The sequence below is a fragment of the Mustela erminea genome, chromosome 11 (genome assembly GCF_009829155.1).
Source record: "Mustela erminea isolate mMusErm1 chromosome 11, mMusErm1.Pri, whole genome shotgun sequence".
Classification (NCBI taxonomy): domain Eukaryota; kingdom Metazoa; phylum Chordata; class Mammalia; order Carnivora; family Mustelidae; genus Mustela; species Mustela erminea.
In genome coordinates this window covers 77,866,505-77,888,492 of record NC_045624.1, presented here as the reverse complement: position 1 = coordinate 77,888,492, position 21,988 = coordinate 77,866,505, and the positions used below count along the sequence as shown (strand labels likewise).

Sequence of the window (21,988 nt, the reverse complement as noted above, 5' to 3'; positions counted from 1 at the left end):
TAAGGGCCAGGAAAAATGTGGTATTATAATAGAATGTTAAGGAAAATGCTCACAGTATAATGGTTAGTGGAAAAAAGCTGGAATAGACATCATCAGAGGGCGCACAATTCTTTATATGTCCCTATATTTTCAAAACCATTTATATTGCTTTTATTTTTTTTTTTTAAGATTTTATTTACTTGACAGAGATCTCAAGTAGGCAGAGAGGCAGGCAGAGAGAGAGAGGAAGGAAAGCAGGCCCCCCGAGGAGCAGAGAGCCCGATGCTGATCCCAGGACTCTGGGATCATGACCTGAGCCGAAGGCAGAGGCTTTAAGCCACTCAGCCACCCAGGCACCCCTGTATTGCTTTTATTATAGAAAGAACAACAATAAAACAAGGGCCTACAAAGAGAAAAATACAAATATTTGAAGATGTTTTTAAAATGCCTTTTAAAAGCTACACACACAAAAAGATATTACCACAAATGACATAAGGTATTACTTCTTCTAGTCATTCAGACCCCAAGAGTTCAGCAGAAGCTCAGGGACTGCCGTTAACTCGCTACTTACAGCATAAACATCATCAATTTCAAGAGTAGCTTTATAAGGAAGTCAGCAGATAAGTGACTCATGACCTCCCCAATAGCACCCAACTGTGAAACAGCTCAGCGAGGAAATGTTCTCCTCCTGGCAGAGAATAAGCTGGTGACAGCCTCTTTGCCACAGGAGAGTCTAGTCCCTCCACCGGGTTTTTTTTCAGTAGGGGAAAGATTCCGAACTGTGACCTCCTTGGTCAGGAGCAGAAGGTAGCCTGCTGGGAAAAGTGCTTCACATCTAGTCTGGATCTTGCCCCTTTCCTCAGTTCAGGAAGCAGGATCGCATATCCTGGACAATGTGTAACTACCTACTTACCAATGTAGATGAAAATACCAGTTGCAATATTACAGCTAAGATACTTTGAAGTGAAATACACTATTTCTGCTCCATTAAGATTCATGGAGCATGGTATCACCATGACTGTGTGATACACTCTTTTTGTGTGTGTGTGTGTGTGTGTGTGTGTGTGTGAGATACACTCTTAAAAGTGTATTGCCTTTTCAGGAAGATAAAAGACGTGAATGCAAACATGAATAGGCAAATATATGTATCTGTAACTAAGAGATTACCCCAAGCAGAGCAACATATTTTTTTAAAAGTCAGATTAAATTTGCCATGGAAGAAACATAATTATTAAAGATTTCTATTTTACTGATGAGAGATGATCAAAACTTACTGACTGTAAAATCAAAATACTAGTTTGGGACATTTAAAAGTAAAATATTGCACTGTAACTAAAAATCTTCATGTTAAAAACATTCAGAAAACATTCCCCCAGGATTTCTTTGATAAAAAGTTAATGCTTTATGTTTCAAAGTTACATAATCACTTCCAGGTCAGAAAATTCTTTAATATATATTGGGAAAAATGGGGCTCTTAAAATAACCATTTAGTATAAATGTGGATATGCTGTAATCTTAGAATTTATGAATGTCAGTAATGATGAAGCATCGAGTTTTATTGGAGAAATCTGACATAACAAACACTGGAGTATTCCCTTGGTTTTAACTATGTAGAGAGTCAACATTTTAGCTTAAAAAATTGTTCTCGAAGATTTCAGATGAAGAGAAAGGTCTTACCACCCTAATGTAACAGTGAAACGCATCTTTACATCAATTTCTTATGATAAAATTTGGTCCTTCTACTGCAAGGCTTCTCAACCTCAGCACCACTGAGTTTGGGACAACAGAATTCTTCATTGTGAGGAATTGTGAACTGAAGAATGTTTAGCTTTATCCCTGACTTCTATCCACAGGATGCCAAGGGCAGCCTCCGCACCACCTCCCACCAGCTGTGACTATCTATTCAGTATCTAGACTATCTATTCAATATCTAGAATGTCTCTAGATATTGCCAGACGTGGACAGTGTAGCAGCAAAATCAACTGCCATTGAAAACTACTATATTATACTAATGCCTGACTGATTACATACATTATTTTATTTTTTTAATGATTTTATTTATTTATTCAAGAGAAGAGAAAGAGAAAGCGAGCATGAGTTGGGGGGGGGTGCCATCAGAGAGACAGAGGGAGAAGCAGATCCCCTACTGAGGAGGAAGCCTCATGCCCACCTGGATTCCAGGACCCCAAGGTCATGACCTGAACAGAAGGTACATGCTTAACTGGCTGAGCCATTAAGGGTGTCCCTTAAATGTTTACAGACTTATCAAGGAGGCTGTATTTTAGAGCATTTGGTCTGCCTATTTATGTGACAGAGAAACTAAGTGTTAGAGAAGTCATTATCCTCATTATCCTCAGTAGTCAACTGAACATGTGATCAGTGCTAGTTCATATTTCACACATCTTCCTAATGGAGAGTTATCTGCAATTGTATACACGTATTTTATACTTGTGAATAATCCTCTGCTTTGAAATTCACATTCTCTTCTGTATTTTCTCATTTTATTTTCATAGTAACTTTTGTATTTATTTTGTTCACATTAGAAAATTCTGGCCTATATGGGCTCAGTGATTTACCAAAGAACACAGAACCAGAATTCAATTGAACATCTAATTCTGAATCCCAAGTTCATTCAATTACTCGCTAACTTGTCCTCAGTTTAATATCGGGACTATTAGAACTCTGTAATGAGTGTCACTGGTTTCTCTTAGGCACTGAAAGAGAAAAATAAAAACCCTGCCAATTTCCCTTTGTTTCATGGCCCTTTAATAATAATACAGGATTTCTCAAGCTACCTGAAATCGTCTCATTAAGTTCAGTAACATACATAACCTATCTACCTCACAAAATCTCTGTGACTGTTTCAATTCCTATGTATGTCCTAGAAAGACTGAAACAGAAAAAGTAAAAAAAGATGAAGGGAACATCCATGTTACTTTCCCCTGTTGATTTAATTTTAATATATAACTGTGAAAAGGTACATGTCCAGTTAGTTATCCAACTTGTCCATATGATAGAACAAAGATAGATCTTTCTATTGTTAGACATATTCAACCTGCTTTATTTTATGATAGAAGCTACACACAATCTGAGTTAGAATTTAGTCCTTATCTTACTGTGGAGGAAAATATTGTGTTCTTATTTTTGATCAGGGAATTGTTCTACAATATAGACAATCAATGAGAAAAAAATTTTTGAAAAAAATTATGTAAATTTCTCCTAAAAATTCAATCCTCTTTTAAATATACTTTGTTAATGTATCTGTATTAAGTTGTCCTATTCTTATCTCCTATGCATTGCTAAGTTTCATGTTAGTGAGTATAAATTGTTATCTTCCTTTTTATCAAATAGTGATGGGAGTACTGTATGGCACTATACATTGAACATCTCTCTCAACCAAAACTTGATTTAACTTTTATACTATTTCCCTCAACATGATTATTCTTTGGTGACTACTAACTTACCTCCTCTCGATGCTCATCTCCTGACCGCTGGACATACCACTTAATAGATGCTTGTTGGGATTTAGGTATACATTCCAGAAAGGTTGAATTAAATTCAATGCCAAAAATCACCTTTTCATCAGCAGTTTCGTGACTAATGCCTGGAAAGCAAACATGGAATAGGAGATTAACCTTGACCTTATTTTAAAAGCAATGGGAAAATAGACTGATTTAGAACAGATGCTATGGGGGGAAGATTCATATACATTATTAAAGAAAAAGGAAATTCACAATATAATATTGTTACCTAAGAGTCAAATATTATCTAATAGATTGACTTTTAAAACTCTATCCCTGCACTGCAATTTTAACCTTTCATGAATATATTAATTTGCAATTGTTTTTTTCAAATAAGAATTCATAAGACCCAACTCTAAACCTTGAATCTATTTCTCTGAGCTGAACTGAATAAAACTTTAGTGTCTTTCAATGCTTCACATGTTTTAATCTGTAATAAAATGCATCCAATTTTGTGGATAGTTTGAGAAGAAGAATTTACTTCATCCTTTAAGAGAAATTCTATTGTGAATTGATCCACAGAGCTGACCATATAACATGAAGACATTTTAACATCAAAAAAGTAAGTACAATGGTCTATACTTGATAAAATTCTATAATAATAATATTGACCTAGATGCTTCTAGCTAGATTATTGAGCTAGATGCTGTAATACTCTGAATGTGGACATTATCTGCATTATCTACCAAAAAAAACAAAAAAACAGTTTTCTTTTATTCAAAGAGGGATACTCAAAACCAACATGCATTTGCCATAAGACAGTTAATGGGATGCTAAAGGAACAGTGTCTCAGACACCTTATTCTCGTAAATCAACTGCACCATCTGAAATACATTCCATCCAGAGTAGCCAAAGGCTGTGTCCCATGTGTGATCTAAGATCTGTAGCTCAAATTTGATCAAATAAAAAATGACGGCTGTTCAGCCTGGCCCAAACATGCACTTTTTCATCATATATTCAGATGTCTCAATTCTGCAGATGGGCCTACTTAGCATTTTAGGTATAAACGAAGAGTAAGGCTTAAGGGACCTCTATGAATCCTAAATGTAAGCAGACAGAATTATCAGCAAATGGCATGAATGCACATTTATCCAATAGTTAGACTTTCCTTTGAAGAAACTTCTTTTGAACTTGTTTGTGTTTTACCAGCAATGATTAAGTCAGGCGTGCTGACACCATTATGAATTAACCTCCTCTAACCTTCAAAATGTGTGGATTCCATTTGAAACTTGTAAGATATCCACGATCCCTGCCAATTCAACAGATTATATCTATGATTTTCACAGTTAATAAATTCCTAATGCACAGAAAGATCGCAGTGTCAATCACAGAAGAGAAAGACACACATTATTTCATAGCAACAGACGCCATTCTCCTGAGAAAAAAAGCTCCTGAGCAAAGCAGGGAATTTGCAGGCTGATAGTAAGGTGATGAGGCCAGGACTGGAGAGAAACTCAATTAGACTGATTCAAGCAAAGAACCGGTCAAGTCAGTAAAATCTACATTAATGAAATCAAGGAGAGAAATAGCTGAATATGTGGAATCCTTTATCCAATAAGTAAAAGCAGTGACCCCTTGACACAAAGTCCTCACGATATCAGTTTGACAAGCAATGAATTCATTGTTGTTACCAATAATCTTCGTTTCATTTCTGAGTTTTACAGTTCCCATTTTTAACATCTCATTTGCAATTCCAACAAAAAGAATGAATATCTAAGCATAAACTTAACTAAGGATGTGAAACACCTACACACTAAGAACTATAAAGCATTCATTAAAGAAACAGAATAAGGCACAAGTAAATGAAAAGGAATTTCATGCTCATGGATTAAAGGAATTAATATTGTCAAATGTCCATACTACTCAAAGCAATCTAAAAATTCAATGCAATCACGATCAAAATTCAAATGACACTTTTCACAGAAGAATAAACCATCCTAAAATTTGGATGGAACCATAAAAGACTCCGAACAGCCAAGACAATCTTTGATAAAGAAGAAGAAAGCTGGAGGTATCACACTCCCTGATTTCAAACCATATTACAAAACTATAGTAATTAACACAGTATGGTATTGGCATAAAAATAGGCACAGATCAATAGAACATTAAATAGAGAGTTTCAGGAATCAACATACATGTAGATAGTCAAATATTTCACAACAACGGAGTCAAGAAGATACAATAGGAAAAGGACTGTCTCTTCCACAAATGGTGTTGGGAAAAGTAGACAGCCAAACATCAAACAATGAAACTGGACCACTATTTTACACCACACACAAAAATTAACTCAAAATGGATTTTAGTCGTAAATGTAAGACTTGAAACCATAAGACTCCCAGAAGAACATATAGGCAGTAATTTCCTTGACACTGATCTTACTGATGATTTTTTTTTTTTTTTAAAGATTTTATTTATTTATTTGACAGAGAGAGATCACAAGTAGGCAGAGAGGCAGGCAGAGAGAGAGGAGGAAGCAGGCTCCCTGCTGAGCAGAGAGCCCGATGTGGGACTCGATCTCAGGACCCTGAGATCATGACCTGAGCCGAAGGCAGCGGCTTAACCCACTGAGCCACCCAGGCGCCCACTGATGATTTTTTTAACTTGATGCCCGAGTACAAGCAACACGAACAAAAATAAACAAGTAAGACTACACCAAACTAAAAAGCTTTTGCGCAGCAAAGAAAGCCATCAACAAAATAAAATGTCAATCTACTAAGTGGGAGGAAATATTTACACATCATATATCTGATAAGGGCTTAACATAAAAATTATATAAATAATTCATACAACTCCACAGCAAAACTCCCCAAATAATCCAATTAAAAATGAGCAGGGGAACTGAATAAACATTTTTCCAAAGAAAACACAACAGATGGCCAATAGGTACTTGAAAAGATGCTCGGCATGCCTCATCATCAGGGAAATGCAAATCAAAGCCACAGTGACGTGTCCCCTCCTATCTGTCAGACTGGCTATTGTCTAAAAGATAAGAACTAAGAAGTGTTGGCGAGGATGTGGAGAAAAGGAAACACTTGTGCACTGCTGATGGGAATGTAAATTAGTGTACCCACTATAGAAAACAATTTAGAGGTTCCTCAAAATAGGATAAATGTAACTAACATATGATCTAGCAATTCCATTTCTAGGTAGTTACCTGAAAAAAATAAAATAAAATAAAAAACACTAACTCGAAAAGATGTATCGCTCCATGTTCACTGCAGCATTATTTACAATAGCCAAGATATGAAAACAGCAGTGGGTACCATCAAGTATGAATGGATAAAGAGGATGTGGTAGACAGCTACACAATGGAATATTTTTCTGTCATAAAGAAGAAGAAAATCTTGCCATTTGTGACAACAGGGATGGGTCTTGAGGACATTAGTCTAAGAGAAGTAAGTCAGAGAGAGAAAAATACCACATGATCTCATTTATATACAGAATCTAAAAATAGACAAACAAAAAGACTGAGCTCACAAATACAGAGAACAGATTGGTGGATGCCCGAAGCAGGAGGTGGAAGATGGGCAAAATGGGCGAAGGGGGTCAAAAGGCATAAGTAAATCCCGGAGATGTAATATATAGCATGATGGCTATAGTTAATTACATGGTATTCCATATTTCAAAGTTGCCAAGAGAGGACCCCTTAAAGGTTCTCATCACAAGGAAACAATTCTTTCTGCAACTATGTGTGGTGAGAGATGCTAACTACACCTATTGTGATTATTTCACAACGTATACAAATATCCAATCATTATTGTTATATCCTTGAAACTAATATGTTCTATGTCAGTTATAGCTTAACCAAAATATCTCCTTAAGATTGCAAATAGTTTGTAAATACCCTCATACCTTTAACTTTAATTCCCACAGTTGATTCTCTGTCTCTGGCTTCTCTTCTACAGGTGTCAATTCTATTTTTTAAAAAAAAGTGCTTTGCCTTAGAAATATGAAACAACTCCTTATAAGCTGCAGGGTACACATAAACTCACGAACTTAGCCCAACCTATGTGAGGTCTTTCTGACAGTAATTATTGGTGCTTCGAGTGCTTTAAAATTTGTCTTTCCCCTCATAGTGCAGCTTGAATGCCATCTGGCTAAGCATGCTTCCCTTTACCATGTACTACCCAAACATTCTTGTGTGCCTACGGCACAGTATCCATTCCAGGGACAGAGACAAAATCACCAAGTGAATGAAATCGATAAAGAATATAGCATTTGGGCGTGCTGTGCCCTACAAGTAAGAATAAAGCAGATCAGAGAGTAGGAGGTAGAATGAGGAGAGAGGATGGTCAGAAGAGTTGTCTCTGAGAAATGAACATTTTAACCATAAAATTAAATGGTGTGAAGATGGAGCCATGTGGACACAGTACCTAAAGAATTCTTCAGGTACAGAGAAACAAGTTCAAGTATAATTGCAGCCAGAACGAGGCTGGGGCTTTGGAGAAAGAGAAAGCTGGTGAGTGAGCCATGTAAAAGCGACCGCGAGAGGGGCTCAGAGCACGTGCCAGAGCTAGAGTAAGCAGAGTCTGGAGGCCATGGTAAAGGCTGTGGATTTTCTTCTAATTGTTCTTAGAAGCGGAGGTTTTTGGAAAGGTCGTTCAGGCTACCAAGTGGAACAGAGCTTGGCCAGGGGTAAGCACGGAAGCAGGGGAACCAAATAAACAGCTCTGGGAGAGCTGTGGTGGGGGTTTGGGTTAAGTGGACATGTATGCAGGGAATGAGAAGTAGAGCAGACACAGCCATAGGGTTATAAGGACTTACTGACAGGTTGGCACCAGGATGTGACAGGAAGAGAAAAATAAACAGATGACGCCTCGCCGCTTTTGTCCCTAAGCAGCTGAGTGAGTGGGGGCGCTATTTATTAATATGGGAAGGTCTGCAGAACAATAAAGTCTAGGAAAAAACACAAATTCTTTCTCAGATATAATTTGGGATGCTTATTAGGCATCTAAGAGGGGCTCTTGGCTGGGAATGCAGTCATACAAGTCTGCACACAGGAGAGGGCTTAGAACTGGACTCTGGATTTGGGAGCGAATTGCCTCAGACCCTATTGAAATTGATGGCGTTAGGCAGTGAAGAGGCAGAGATTTTCTGTTTAGATGGTGGGATGAAAAAGACAGATGAAGAACCCTCAGAAGGACAGCCCGTACAGTAAGGGGAAAACCAGAAGGATGTGGGGCCATGAAGGCTAAGGGCGCTGGGACACATCTCTTTGAAAACAAAAAGCCCCGATTAGTAGTTCTTGTTCATTTTCCTACTGCAAAAACTACTACTACACCTGAAATCAATCCACAGATGGCTTAAAACCAGCTCACAAAATTCCTAAATAATAAGCCCTCAGCTCTCATGAGACCATAAGGACTATTTCTAGGACGTGCCTGCATGGAAGTCAAACGAAGACTGTGTTCCAAGGAGGAGGGAGTTGGACATGAAGTAAAAACGAGAACTAAAAATTGGCCATTGGATGCGGCAAGGTGGAAACTGCTGGAGACCCTGCCAAAAATTCGATCAGGGGCAGTGATGACGATGGTGAGCAAAGCTGGGTGTGGTGGGTTGTAGCAGGAACAGGATATGATGAGTCACTTGTCTCCACCCTCTGCGGGAACTGCTTTCTGTTACTTTCTTTACAACAGTTATCACTATCTGACAGAGAATATATTGCACTTGTTTTTACGTTTCCTGCCTGTTCCTTCCCCTAACACAACGTGAACAGAATTTCCAGGGATACGAGGGTTGTTTCTTTTTTATTCACCGGTGTATCTTCAATACCCGTAATGGTTCCTGACAAATCTCACGTGTGCGAATGAAAAACCGTATCAGAGCACACGGCAACGACTGCTAAATGAAGCACTGGACATGACGGGGAGTCACCCACATATTAGAACGGGGAGTCAAACATACGATGTTGGACTGGAGCTTATTTTCCAGAAGAGTGAAATTATGAATGATAAATAAAGTTTTGTTTTTCAACTACAAAACTTTCAGGCCACCAGTGAGAGACTACGAAGTTTGGGTGGTTCGTTCGGTGCTGGGGTGGTCACTAACCATGTGAGGCAGCATTCAGCTGTGTGTGCACGCGCGTGTACACATATGCGCATGTGTGTGTGCGTGCGTACGCACAGGCAAGCGCATACACTTTCTATCTGAAGGTAGAGCTTGACAGTGGAAAGCAAACAAAGCTTTGGAATATATACTCTTAGAGTTTTTTTCTCTGTTATCAGACTCAACAGAAGTCTTTCTATTCTGTACTGTGTCCTGTTTGTACTCAGACTCTCAAGATCTTCCATGAAATTTTCTCTGAACAATACAGCCTCTGGTGATCATTCTCTTTGTTAAACTCCCATTTCACTAATTGTGCTTTATGACATCTCCCCAAAGAATCTTAAGCTCTCAAAGGAGTTTCTTTGTCCCAAAGTGTACGCAGGACAATTACATGCACATGGAAGTCACTTAATAAACATTTACTGATTGAACGAAACCATGAGTTAATAATGAACTCCAACAATGCATAGGCTAACTTTCTAACAAGTGCCTACACTCTCATCAAACTCTTCTGGGAGGGTCTGCGTGTTTATCCTAAATGTCCATATGTTTTGGACTATATCCTGTTTTGTCTTTATTAGCAGTTTCTAAAATTTACAAGAATGGATAAGGCAGTAAAAAGTACGAAAAAAAAAGGACAGGAATTTTAAAAGACATATGAAACAAATAATGATAAAACAAAGGATTATTCACTTAGGCATGTAGACAGGGGTTGATTTATAAAATCTCCTGTTGCTGTTCCAGAACATACCCATTATATCAAATAAGAGCTTCCTATACAATATATATTTTAAGTCATACAATAAAAAGACACACAAAGACTAGGCTTAAAGTTTTAAATGGGAGGAAAGCATATTAAAGCTATACTCACTGTCTTCTACATCCCAGCACTGGGTGATTGGGTCTCCATACTTCACATCTTGCCGTCTAGCTCGCCTATGGAAAAGGGATTAAATGGTTCAGAATATCAAGCCTGAGAGCCGGTAATATATAAAGTCTGCATCTAACACTAATAACAGTGGCAGAGCAGAACTACTCTTGTATTATGGCTCAATTGAAATACCGGGCAATATTCCCATCATTCTTACAGTACTTCAAATACTACTAACAATAGAGTCCTAAGAGAGGTGAATCCTGTTTTGAAAATAAGTTGACTAGACCTTTATTTTATTTATTTATTTACTCATGTGTTTGTTTATTTATTTTGTTTGTTTATTTACTTATTTATTTATTATGTTCAGTAAGCCCATGTATAGTACATCATTAGTTTTTGATGAAGTGTTCAATGATCCATTAGTTGCATATAACACCCAGTGCTCCTCTGACTTTAGACAAATTATTCAATAGAACACGTCAGCTATAAATATAATCCAGGTTTCAGATACATCCAGCAGGGTCAACTCTCCCTACCCTCTTTTTTTCCATCAGTCAATGGAAAAGTAGTAAGATATAAGAGCTTTAGCTAGTGGTCAGGGAAGTAAACAAAAATAAACAACTCTTTACCCTATGAAGATTCACTGTTACATAGATTTGATTAAGCAACTAGTTAAGTATTGTCAGTGCAGATGGAAGTACAAGTTTGATACAGCAGGAGTGGCCCAAAGTCACACTTATCTGCTGAGAGCTTGTTCATTTTATTTTTCAGAGAGTAGAGATAGTGATAATAATAAATAGTGGTGTTGTGCATTATTGTCCCATATTTTCCTTAAAACAATAGTTATTACATAAAAAAAGAAAAAGCTGCTACATCAGTGTTAAAGAAGTTCTTACGCTCTTACAATATATTTTCATTGGCTTTGGCTATTTGATGTCGGCACTTTGGAAACTATAAAAGTCACAGTAAACTTGGCAACATCTAGGGTGTCCCTTCAGGGCAGTGCTGATCAGGTGATAACCCCGTACAAGATTTATCTATCATGTACATTTTTTTGGCTCATGTGAACGTTATGTTAAGGTAAGGGAAAATATCACAGCGGCATGTCTGAAAGATCAGAGATACAGTCTTGGGAAATATAAGAAGAAAAATTATGATGGCATAAGGTACATAAGGTCAAGAATGTTTTTAAATCTTGGCTTCTTAAGAAACAGGGACAATTCATCAAACTGAAGGTTCATTACCAACTAATGAGCACTCTTGTTTTTTAGCTTCTAGAAAAGAAAACTATTCCCCAAGGACTCCCTATCATAAGTATATTCTTAGCCAAAAACTATAATGAAATGTTGGGGTTTTTTACTTTTGACTTGTAATAATAGTATCTCTCCATACACATCTAATGTGACATTTTCAGGGAGTATAAAGTATCTCCTAATTTTAAGCAGTACATGCTGTTGTACTCTACATTGAATCTGTGATTCCTGGAATTTGAAATTCGACTGATTTGTCAAATAAGAAACAAGTGTGTATGCACTAATGGGACTAACCTATGCTTACCTGTTATCATCATATTTTGTTACTACAGACCTAAAGATAAAAAAACAAAAACAAACAAACAAAACCCCACCATATACAATTTGCTGACATTTTACATAGAGGAGAAATACACTTTGAACGATACTAAAGAAAAAAATGTTACTAGAATACACATTTTAAAAATTGTTATCGTTCTACATTTAGCCAGCATCAGTCATATTGATGGCATTCAGGTTCTTTCCAATTATTTCGCTGTTGAAAACAGTGCGGAAACCAGATCAGTGCTTGAATGGCTTTGCGGTGCTTTTGCCCATGTGTGTCTTGTTGGCTCAAAATAGCATGATTTTTAAGAGCACATAAAGCAATGAACAGCAAACAGCCGAGCAACATTTTGACATTTAAGTATTTCTGAGTGGCAGAAGCTGACCAAGTTAGAGTTACTGTAGTAGAAATAAAATTGTACCAAGTCACTGAGATGTGCCTGTGGGCTGTGTGTAATCCACACTTCTACAAACCCATATATTCAAACTTTATTTGCAAAACAGTAAGGCTAAATATATACATATTTAAAAATAAGGTAAGAAGGGAGGAATGTAAGCAAGAGCAAAGTAGTCGAGGAAAACAAACTTGTAACAGTATTTAACAGAGAGAAGGGAAAAGAATATAAACAATTGATCTGAACTTCTAAAGTTCCCCATTTCAGAACTTCAGAACATTCTATTTTATTCTTCTTCCACACTGAGTTTTATGCACAAGTGTAAAACAACATGGAATTGTAATATTCCTACCGCACACCATGTTTTCTATCTATTTTCTCATGAAACTGTAAGACAAGGGATGCGTGTGAGATATTCACTGTGTAGAAAAGAAGGCTATCCCTTAACTCGATGTGCCTCTTACCTTTTTGAAGTGGGTGCGTATCGAGAGCATGCATTTCCATCCCAGGCACAGTAGGGGTCTCTGGCCAGACAACAGTCTGCACAGGCTTTCCCATACGTGTCGCATCTGTGCAAGGAGAGCTGAACCAATCCATCGCGGGAGCCAATGTACAATTGTTGCTACAAATCAAGCAAGACAAATGAATTGGAAGCATCTTTCAGACCAGTCTTAAGAACTTCCCTTTCTTGAATACCACACCACAGACCTAAATCTGTCTCCTCGGGCGTCCCTTGTACAGAACATAAGCCCTGGTGTAGAAACATAACCAAGACGAAGGTAAGTCAATCGCTTCTACTCCCGGCAGGATGGTGGTTGGATGACGTTGACACTGAAATGGACAGCATTCTACGGCTAGGCTAACCTTGGCAGTAATTTAAGAAGGTCAAAAACCAGCTGTTAGACTGAGGAATTAAGACATCAAATTCTTTCTCAATGGTTGAAAATATGCTTTGGTAGATTGTATCAAGTACAGATGCTTGAGGCAACACTGAGGGTCTTCCTCTGCTGTGGCCTCCGACATGACAGATGACTGAAAAGGGATTTGTAAAACCTTCTTGTGGTTTGAACCATCTCACTTGCTAATGAAGTATTTACTGATCCCTGAAGGAAAATGGGTTCTAAGAGGAAGAGAAAATATTTGGTATCACTGTGAAGAAAGTATTAAGGAGGTTGGAAAGATGCTACATCACGAATGAAAGGCTACGGGATCCTAAAAATGTAGCACATCAAGTCACATTTTGAAAATAAGCCCTGAGAAGAATGCACTGCTCTGTAGAGTGTATGTGCAGGAGGAGGCAGGGAGACAGAAGATAGAGTTGAAGGAGCCAGAGTCTGTGCCTTTGGGGAACTCATGGTCAATACTCCTGGACCACGTCAAACATTGAACAAGGGGGAAAGACCTGAGAAATAAATATTGACATAAACACCTAAATATGTACTCAGCCTGCAGAAACATGTCTTATACTTCTCCAAACCATGACAGTGTTAGCTAGGACTTCCCTGTTGCTAAAAGCAATGGCTCCTTGTCCAATGTCTGCTTTATTTAAATTCTCTAGGGTGTTTGATGCCAAGAATGACACCTTCCTTGAAACTCCCTTCACTTTTTCTTGTTCTCTGTCTTTACTTCTGCTTAAGACTTTGGTTTCCGTTGATGATTCCTTTCTTTGCATCAAATGTTAGGGGGCGCCTTGGTGGCTCAGTCGTTAAGTGTGTGCCTTCAGCTCTGGGATCGAGCCCCACAAAGGGCTGCCTGCCCAGGGAGAAGCCTGCTTTTCCCTCTCCCACTCTCCCTGCTTCTGTTCCCTCTCTTGCTCTCTCCATAAAAAAAAATAATAATAATAAAAAAATAAAAAAATAAAAAGTTAGGTGTCCCTTCTTTTCTATCCTCATTCCTTTGCCTTTCTTATTGTCTAGAGTCAGTGGCATCTTGAAAAAAACGTTGAGGTGGACTTATTGATTGCCCTCAATCTAGCCCCGCTATCCTGCTTTGGTGAGAGGCACCTCCTAGGTCATCCGGGACACAAAGGGAGCAGTTGTCCCTGAGTCCCCCTCTCTCGGTCAGCCACTGTATCCTTTCTATTCTCTTACACAGAGCCCTTCACTTCTCTTCCTCTCCTCTGCCTCTGCAACCGCCACCACCTTAGCCTTATCATTTCTTTCCTGGATTACTTCTAAGTGTCCTCATATTCCCCCTGGCTTCAGCCTTGTTTTCAATTCCAGGACTCGGTCCGTCCTCCACCATGGCATACCACACGGACCCTCCTAAGAGGAAAATCTTATCCCAACACATTCCTGCCGAAAATCTTTAAAGTTTTCATTGTCCTTAGATAAAATTTTTAAACTTCTTAGGAGGATATAGAAAGATGTCCCTAATCTCCTCTATTTTATCATCCCAGATTCATTTCGAGCCTCCTTGTCTCCTGCATACACATATGCCCTTTGCTCTAAGTGTCCACCAGCTTATTAGAAGCAGCCAAGGTCTCTCACTCTTCACAACTTTCCAGATGTTCTCCTCCTCCCCTTGACATTGGCTTCCTCATCCTACCCTCTGAATTTATTTGGCTAACGGAAACATCCTTCATAGTTCGGGTACATGTGTCTTCTCTGTGCTGTCTTCCTCCTGGCTCCTTCTTAGACACCCTCGTGTTCCCCCAGTATGTGCTTCCACTATTGCTCTGCACTGTCAGTGTGCTCCTCCTTCATCTCCTGGCTCCACTGGGAGCTGTTGGAAGTTAAGGACTATGCCAGTCATTCATTTCTATACCCTCCAAGGACAGACGTAGGCTTTCAAGAACTAAATGTTGCATGGACAAATTAACGGAAAAGACCAAAGAAGGAACCTATTTAGATCCTGTCCCTAATACCCTCTGTATCATAACCAGGCACAGGAGATTAAGACAATGTTAGCAACGCCTTATGGTTCAACACATGGAGCCATAGCTTTCTTAGCCTAATGCAAGTCTGAACCTCTGAAACAATTAAGATTTGGAGTATCCAGAGAACTGCAGAATCTAATATCATTATTGTTATTATTATTACTTCCCACTCACAATGTAGCAACTCTCTGTCTAGAATTTTGCATGCAGCATCCATTTGTCAGGAGGCGGATTTTATTTCCCTAACTTCACTTTCCTTAAGGAACTTGATTCCTTAGGAGACAGGTACTAAGTGGAAGGCTGGAGGTTGACTCTTGGACTCTTCACCACCACCGTCTGTAGTCTAACTTCTAGATTCCCTGATTAAAAATCATTTTTAGTGATTAGGGCTGGTGTTCTACATGAATTTCTTATGGCCTTGACAGAAACACATCCTCAAGAGACAAAGACAGTGAGCTCAGTTTTCAAGAGCCAAGGCAAGTGGAGAATATATCATTCACTTAATGATATTTGGTTCTACTTTAACTAAGGCAAGACTGAAACAATGGCCTCTAATGGGTTAAAAAAGAAACAAATAATCTAGAGCTTTTTACATTATTTACAATTTAACTTCCAACTTTAGTAGATTTTCCTTACAGTGAACTTGAATTTGAGTAACTTGTTGCTTTTGTGGCTGTTTTTTACACAAAAATTAGAAAGTACCTGCTTCAGAGACAGCTCCATGTTCAAGATGATTGATGAGTGCTGAAAAAAGAAGTCAAATGTTAATAAAGGTAATTAATAATGTCTTTTATAGTAGCCAATATGTTGTTTTATCATGTACCAAAAATCTCTGAAGTGGGCGCCTGGGTGGCTCAGTGGGTTAAGCCGCTGCCTTCGGCTCAGGTCATGATCTCAGAGTCCTGGGATCGAGTCCCACATCGGGCTCTCTGCTCAGCAGGGAGCCTGCTTCCTCCTCTTTCTCTGCCTGCCTCTCTGCCTACTTGTGATCTCTCTCTGTCAAATAAATAAATAAAATCTTTAAAAAAAAAAAAAAAATCTCTGAAGTAAACTTAAAGGGTCTGTTACACAGGGCAGAAAAGGATATGAATGTTTGCTATTTCCTTTCAATGTGTTGTAAATTCCACCTTAATAGAAATGATCAAAATAGGTATTTTAAAGTATCTTATTCTAGAAAAATTACCTAAATGTATGAAGAAACACTCCGCATTGAAAATCGCTCCCAGTTACCCATAAGGCTTCTCTTTCTAAATCTGCTTATCTTAACTGCTTCCATATAATTCAAAGTAGCGTTGACAAGAACATCTCCATAATTATTTATTACCGCATTCTGCTTTTCCTTAGATGGGTAGTTCAAAAGCTTGTTTAAGTAGCAGAGTTCTGAAGAGTTACAGTGCTCCTTGCTGATGAGCATGGCTCTTTCTGGAGCACTGCAAGCTACTGATGCACGTGATTTTGAGATGTGAACTAATGTTAGCTTTATTTGTAGAAATTATGGCGGTGCATTCAATAGAAAATTAGAAACATGAACACAAAAGTTACCCAACTAAAGGATGGCAAGCTTCAAAAATTTTTTCATCTGTTTATCATCTACCAATCTTTCTGTTTATTGCTCGTTCATGTTTCACTGGTCAATATTTTCAAACTGATAAATAGAAGCAAATACCAAAAGTTTAAGAAAATACATAAAAAATGACAGAAAGATGTTAAAATGAGAAAGTTCTATCCAGTAACTTTTTTTTTTTTAATGAAGAAAATATTATTTAATCTTAACGGTGGAATCCGAACAATTCCTCTTGACCACGTAAACCTTATTCTAAAGTGCTCTATGTGTTGTGGGAGTTATATATTTGGCTTCTGGGTTCACACTTATATTTGACATCAGCTTCTCCCTCAGGAACCACCCACGACTTGGTTTTTGGTAGATGCCACATAGCAGATCTTGTTCTAGTTAACTCCTGGACCACTATTATCATCACAATGTAAACAGGATCCTGTGGAATTCAGCATGTTAATTACTTCACTTTCCTCCCCGTGGAGGGTTCCTCCTCATTTTAAGGCGGTAGGTGTTCACAGGGAAACAGCCCGATTTAATGAACTCTTTCAACACAAAGCTATGAAAGGAACAACATATTTTTTACAGGCTCCTCTCAGAGATAAAATTTTATTTCTAATGTTATGCTCAGAAAATAATTTTAAACTAAATGTTACTAAATGTCCAGAAAGAACACCACAGTTCAAATGCACTGTTAAAAGACTATGGTCTCTGGGAAACAAACGGAGAGTTTTAGAAGGGAGGGGGGGGTAGGGGGATGGGTAAGCCTGGTGATGGGTATTAAGGAGGGCATGTATTGCATGGAGCACTGGGTGTTATATGCAAACAATGAATCATGGAACACTACATCAAAAACTAATGATGTACTGTATGGTGATTAACATAATTAAAAACATGTTTCCTAAAAGAAAAGAAAAGAAAAAAAGAAACACAAAATTTAATTCCCCCTCCCAAAAAGTCAGACATTCCCCAAATCTGGAGAACTATGATTTTAGATCTACTAACTCTTTAGGGGAATGTAGCATACATAAAGAATGAAGACTTACTATCATGCAACTTAAAAAAAAAAATTCCTTACAGAAAAGTAGGGACCTGTGATTTACACACTCTTCCAGTTTTCTGAAATTCAATTGAGGAAGAATTGAAAAGTAAAATTTATGAAGTAGAAAAGCATCTGGATAGTCAAAGAGACCCCCAGCTTTCATCTACTGTGGTGATTTGTCTGACCATATGCTTAGAGAAGAAAGTAATGAGGGGCAATCCCAGGAGCTCTGAATTTAGTGGTATTCTACAGGGAAAGGGGAGTCCCATTCTGAGTTGCTTTTACAACTTTTTTCCATTGCCTAAGGAAAAGGAAAATAAAGAAGCTAAGTGCACAAACTTCTCCAGGGAAAGTGACAGTGTATTTAAACATACTGTTGTAAAGCAAGTGTTGTTAAGTTTCGTCGTCTCTTCTGGAACTCTGGACTCTCTTACCTTGAATACCTGCAACTCCTCCAAAACTACTTCTTCCATATTCCACTTCTCCTTTGAAATGCTGACCACTTTGAGGACTGTCCCAATGTCTGAAAAAATACATTACCTATGATCCAGCTGTTTCTACTTCAGTGTTTGGCTGTAAGTATATAGCCAGCTACCCTCAAAATGTTTCCCTCATTTTTCTTCAATGCCTCTCAAGAAGTCAGATTAAATAAAGCATGCAAGAAGAAAGTTTAATGGATGGGATTCTCTCCTTCCAAAACATGATAGTTTCTAGCTCATAAAACACATACTTATAAAGAATATATTAAAAGATGTGAACTTGAAGTACATTCCTAGCCATATATATAATATATAAATATTGGTTTATGTAAACATAAATATTTATATATATGAGACATATATATAAATACATAAATATAGGTTTAAGTTATAACTAAAGCGGAATGACCTTTTTGTAACTTAATTTGAAAGGTGCAAATACACTAAAATCATTTTTTTTCTCTTTCAGCGTAAGACGTATTTATTCAGTACTTATATCCAACTTACCATGAAAGGTAGGATATATACCTTTTTAAATCATGTTAACAAATGATAGAGAAATCACTGAAGCCATCTACAATGTTGAAAATTGTAGTGCACTCATCAGACCTGTTTTATTTACAGAAACCTTACTAATGGGCTAGAAACAGAAGTTTTGTTTAAAATTATTTTAGTTTAATTTAAAAGAGTAACCCAAATTTGAAAGACCATTGCAGTTTCTAAGGCAGCATGTTATTACAAAAAGACAATCAAAATCAAAAGAACGTTTTAGAAAAAAGAAAAAAAAATCTTACTTGGAAATTAACTTACACAAAATAGATGCTTTTAAATTCTGCCACTGGGTTGAAGAATATTCACACGTATGGTAATGATCTTATTTGCACAAAATAGTCTGAATTATTTAGCAATGTTTTTAAATGATCCTAGGATCTTTGAAAAATATTAAATATACATTTTCCAAATGTCATAATTGAAAATCTATCCATCTTAGTTACCTTATAATTTTCTCAGGAAAAGTCAGGTAGTACCACCTAGTGGCTGACTGGCATTTACAACACTAGAAATGTTGACCTAGGGATGCTTTGGACGGGCTTTGCAAATTATGTGGTAAACTCCTTGGAATTTGTGAGAGACTAATTATCTCAAATTTTGTCACTTCACTAGTAATCTCTATAGTCTTGAGAGTATCACTTCCTTTCCTGGGTCTTGGTATTGCCATCTGCAACATAATCAGGCTTGACAACTGGTATTCCAGAAACGCCCTCTAAGTGTGGCACACACACACTCCCAGATAAACCCTATGTTTTTAAAACCAGTATATTTTACAAAATAAAACTGTTCTGTAGTTCTGAAAACCTATTTCAATAAAAATGTCCATTTCTTGAAAACCTATTAATTTCTATTTCTTTATGTAAGACCTGATTCATGAAATCATATAACATTTATCCAGGATGAAGTACTTTGGTCTAAATGATGCATGTTACCTTTACTGCCATTAGAATTCACCTGATATTTTATTAAATGATACTTTCCTCTTTCTTTTTCTTTTTGAGACATACTAAATATGCAATATTTCCCTTTCTGAAGAGAGATTTTAAAATTGTTTTATAATTACTGAGTTGACAGATGAAAATATTAAATAAAATAGGCTCTAATTATGAAAGTGATAATCCACAAAATTCAAGAAGAAAAATAATTTCCAACAACTTTCTACTTTTAAAGATCTTTAAAATATGTTGCTTAATTTTTGAAAAGCCATTTTAACTCAGTCAGCAATTCTCAAAATTGGGTGAAGGGATCCTTTGAGGGGGTTTGTCAAAAATCTCCCTAGAGACAGGAAAATGTGCAGTTTGAAAAGAAGCATTGCTTTGCTGTGCTCGCTTAATTTTAGTCCATAGTTGATCAACAAATATGTGTTGAGCACCTACTCAAGTAGGCATATTGTAGTCATAACATACAAATCTATTTTGAAATCTCAAATAACACTAAAGCAGGCAGGGAGATATTTACAACGGTCACTTAAAAGCATGTGTTATGCAATGTTAAGGAATACTGACTAGATATTAGCTACTAATTACCCAGTTCGATTTTGACCAATAATCTTTTGGAAGTTTTCGTTTTCTTTATTTAATACTGAAAAATTCTTTGGGAAGAAATCATAATCTGGTTTTAGCATACCTGTTCCAAGGAACATCACGTCATATTGGCCATCTTCGGCAACAACATGATCCACCACAATCTGGGTCAGTCTGTAGTCCACATTGATCCTCTTGAATGTTGGTCCTCCCGCAACAGGGTATACTGATTTAAACATCACAGGGTGCCGCTTTATGAAACTGATGACGTCATCTGGGAAATCTCGGGTGGATTTAATCAGTGGATCATAGGTTTTGCTTGGACACTGAGAAGAAATGAGGAGAGGAGTAAAGACATTGTTTATGTACCTGAGGAATTTCTACCTACTTCTAATAAGGTTTTTAAGACTCACCATTGATAATATTAAAGGAATGGTCAACAGGATCAATACAGAATGTCCTTATACATAATAGCAGTTTATCTTGAATATATTTAAATCCAGTTTTCTCTCTCAAAGACACCTTAATTATTTTTTTTAAAAGATTTTATTTATTTGACAGACAGAGATCACAACTAGGCAGAGAAGCAGACAGAGAGGGGGAAGCAGGCTCCCCACTGAGCAGACAGCCTTATGAGGGACTCGATCCCAGGACCCTGAGATCATGCCCTGAGCCAAAGGGAGAGGCTTTAACTCACTGAGCCACCCAGGCGCCCCAGACACTTTAATTATTAAAGTGGAATATTATTCAGCCATAAAAAAGAACAAAGTTTCATCATTTGAGAAAACAAGGATGGATCCAGGGGGCATTACGCTAAGTGAAATAAGGCAGACAGAGAAAGGCAAATACTGTGTGACCTCACTTATATGTGGCATCTTAAAAACAAAAACACCAAAATCATAGATACAAAAAATAGATTGGTGGTTATCAGAGGGAGGGAGTGGAGGATTGGCAAAATAGGTGAAGAGGTCAAAAGGTACACATTTCCAGTTATAAAATAATCACCTCATAAGAATATAGTGGATAGAAGGGTGACTAGAGTTAATAACACTGTATGGCATATTTGAAAGTTGCTAAGAGAATAATCTTAATATTTCTCTTCATAAGAAAAAGAATTTTATAACTCTGTATGGGGTATGTTAACTAGACTTACTGAATGTTTTTCAAGACATACAAATATCAAATCATCTGAAACTAGTTTGTCTCATCTGAAACTAGTATGTCCATTATACTTCAATTCAAAGTTGCATATATTTTAAGTCCTTTATCTATGCCTATTTGGGATTTTGCTTTTGAAATACTCTTTTCAGCTATACTAGCACAAGTGAAAATTTACCATTTCAAATCCAAGGCAATTGTCTTTTCTTCCAAAAAGTCTGACCTCAGAAAGCTGAATATAAAACCCCCATGCTACATATTTCTGTTGTCTTATGAACTGTTCTGTTCTTGAATTAACTTCAAATCTCAAAAGACAACTGTCGTTTGTTGGCAGGTGAAATGGCTAATGGTCATCAAAGAGAACCCAGTAAAACAGATTATCCTTGCTTATTCAGTCTTCCCAAGTTTCT

At 37.4% G+C, this 21,988-nt stretch overlaps 1 protein-coding gene across 4 annotated transcripts in view; it reads right to left on the bottom strand.

Moving 5' to 3' along the window:
- Positions 1 to 21,988, bottom strand: part of SEMA3D (semaphorin 3D) — a 201,910-nt gene that overhangs the window by 8,778 nt on the left and 171,144 nt on the right. For all 4 annotated transcript variants that reach the window (XM_032304901.1, XM_032304902.1, XM_032304903.1 and 1 more), the window contains 6 exons: positions 20,524 to 20,746; positions 18,301 to 18,389; positions 15,972 to 16,013; positions 12,856 to 13,013; positions 10,417 to 10,481; positions 3,444 to 3,583 (listed from right to left, as the gene is read on the bottom strand). In XM_032304901.1, the coding sequence (XP_032160792.1) occupies positions 3,444 to 3,583; positions 10,417 to 10,481; positions 12,856 to 13,013; positions 15,972 to 16,013; positions 18,301 to 18,389; positions 20,524 to 20,746 (717 nt within the window). The remainder of the gene's footprint in view (positions 1 to 3,443; positions 3,584 to 10,416; positions 10,482 to 12,855; positions 13,014 to 15,971; positions 16,014 to 18,300; positions 18,390 to 20,523; positions 20,747 to 21,988) is intronic.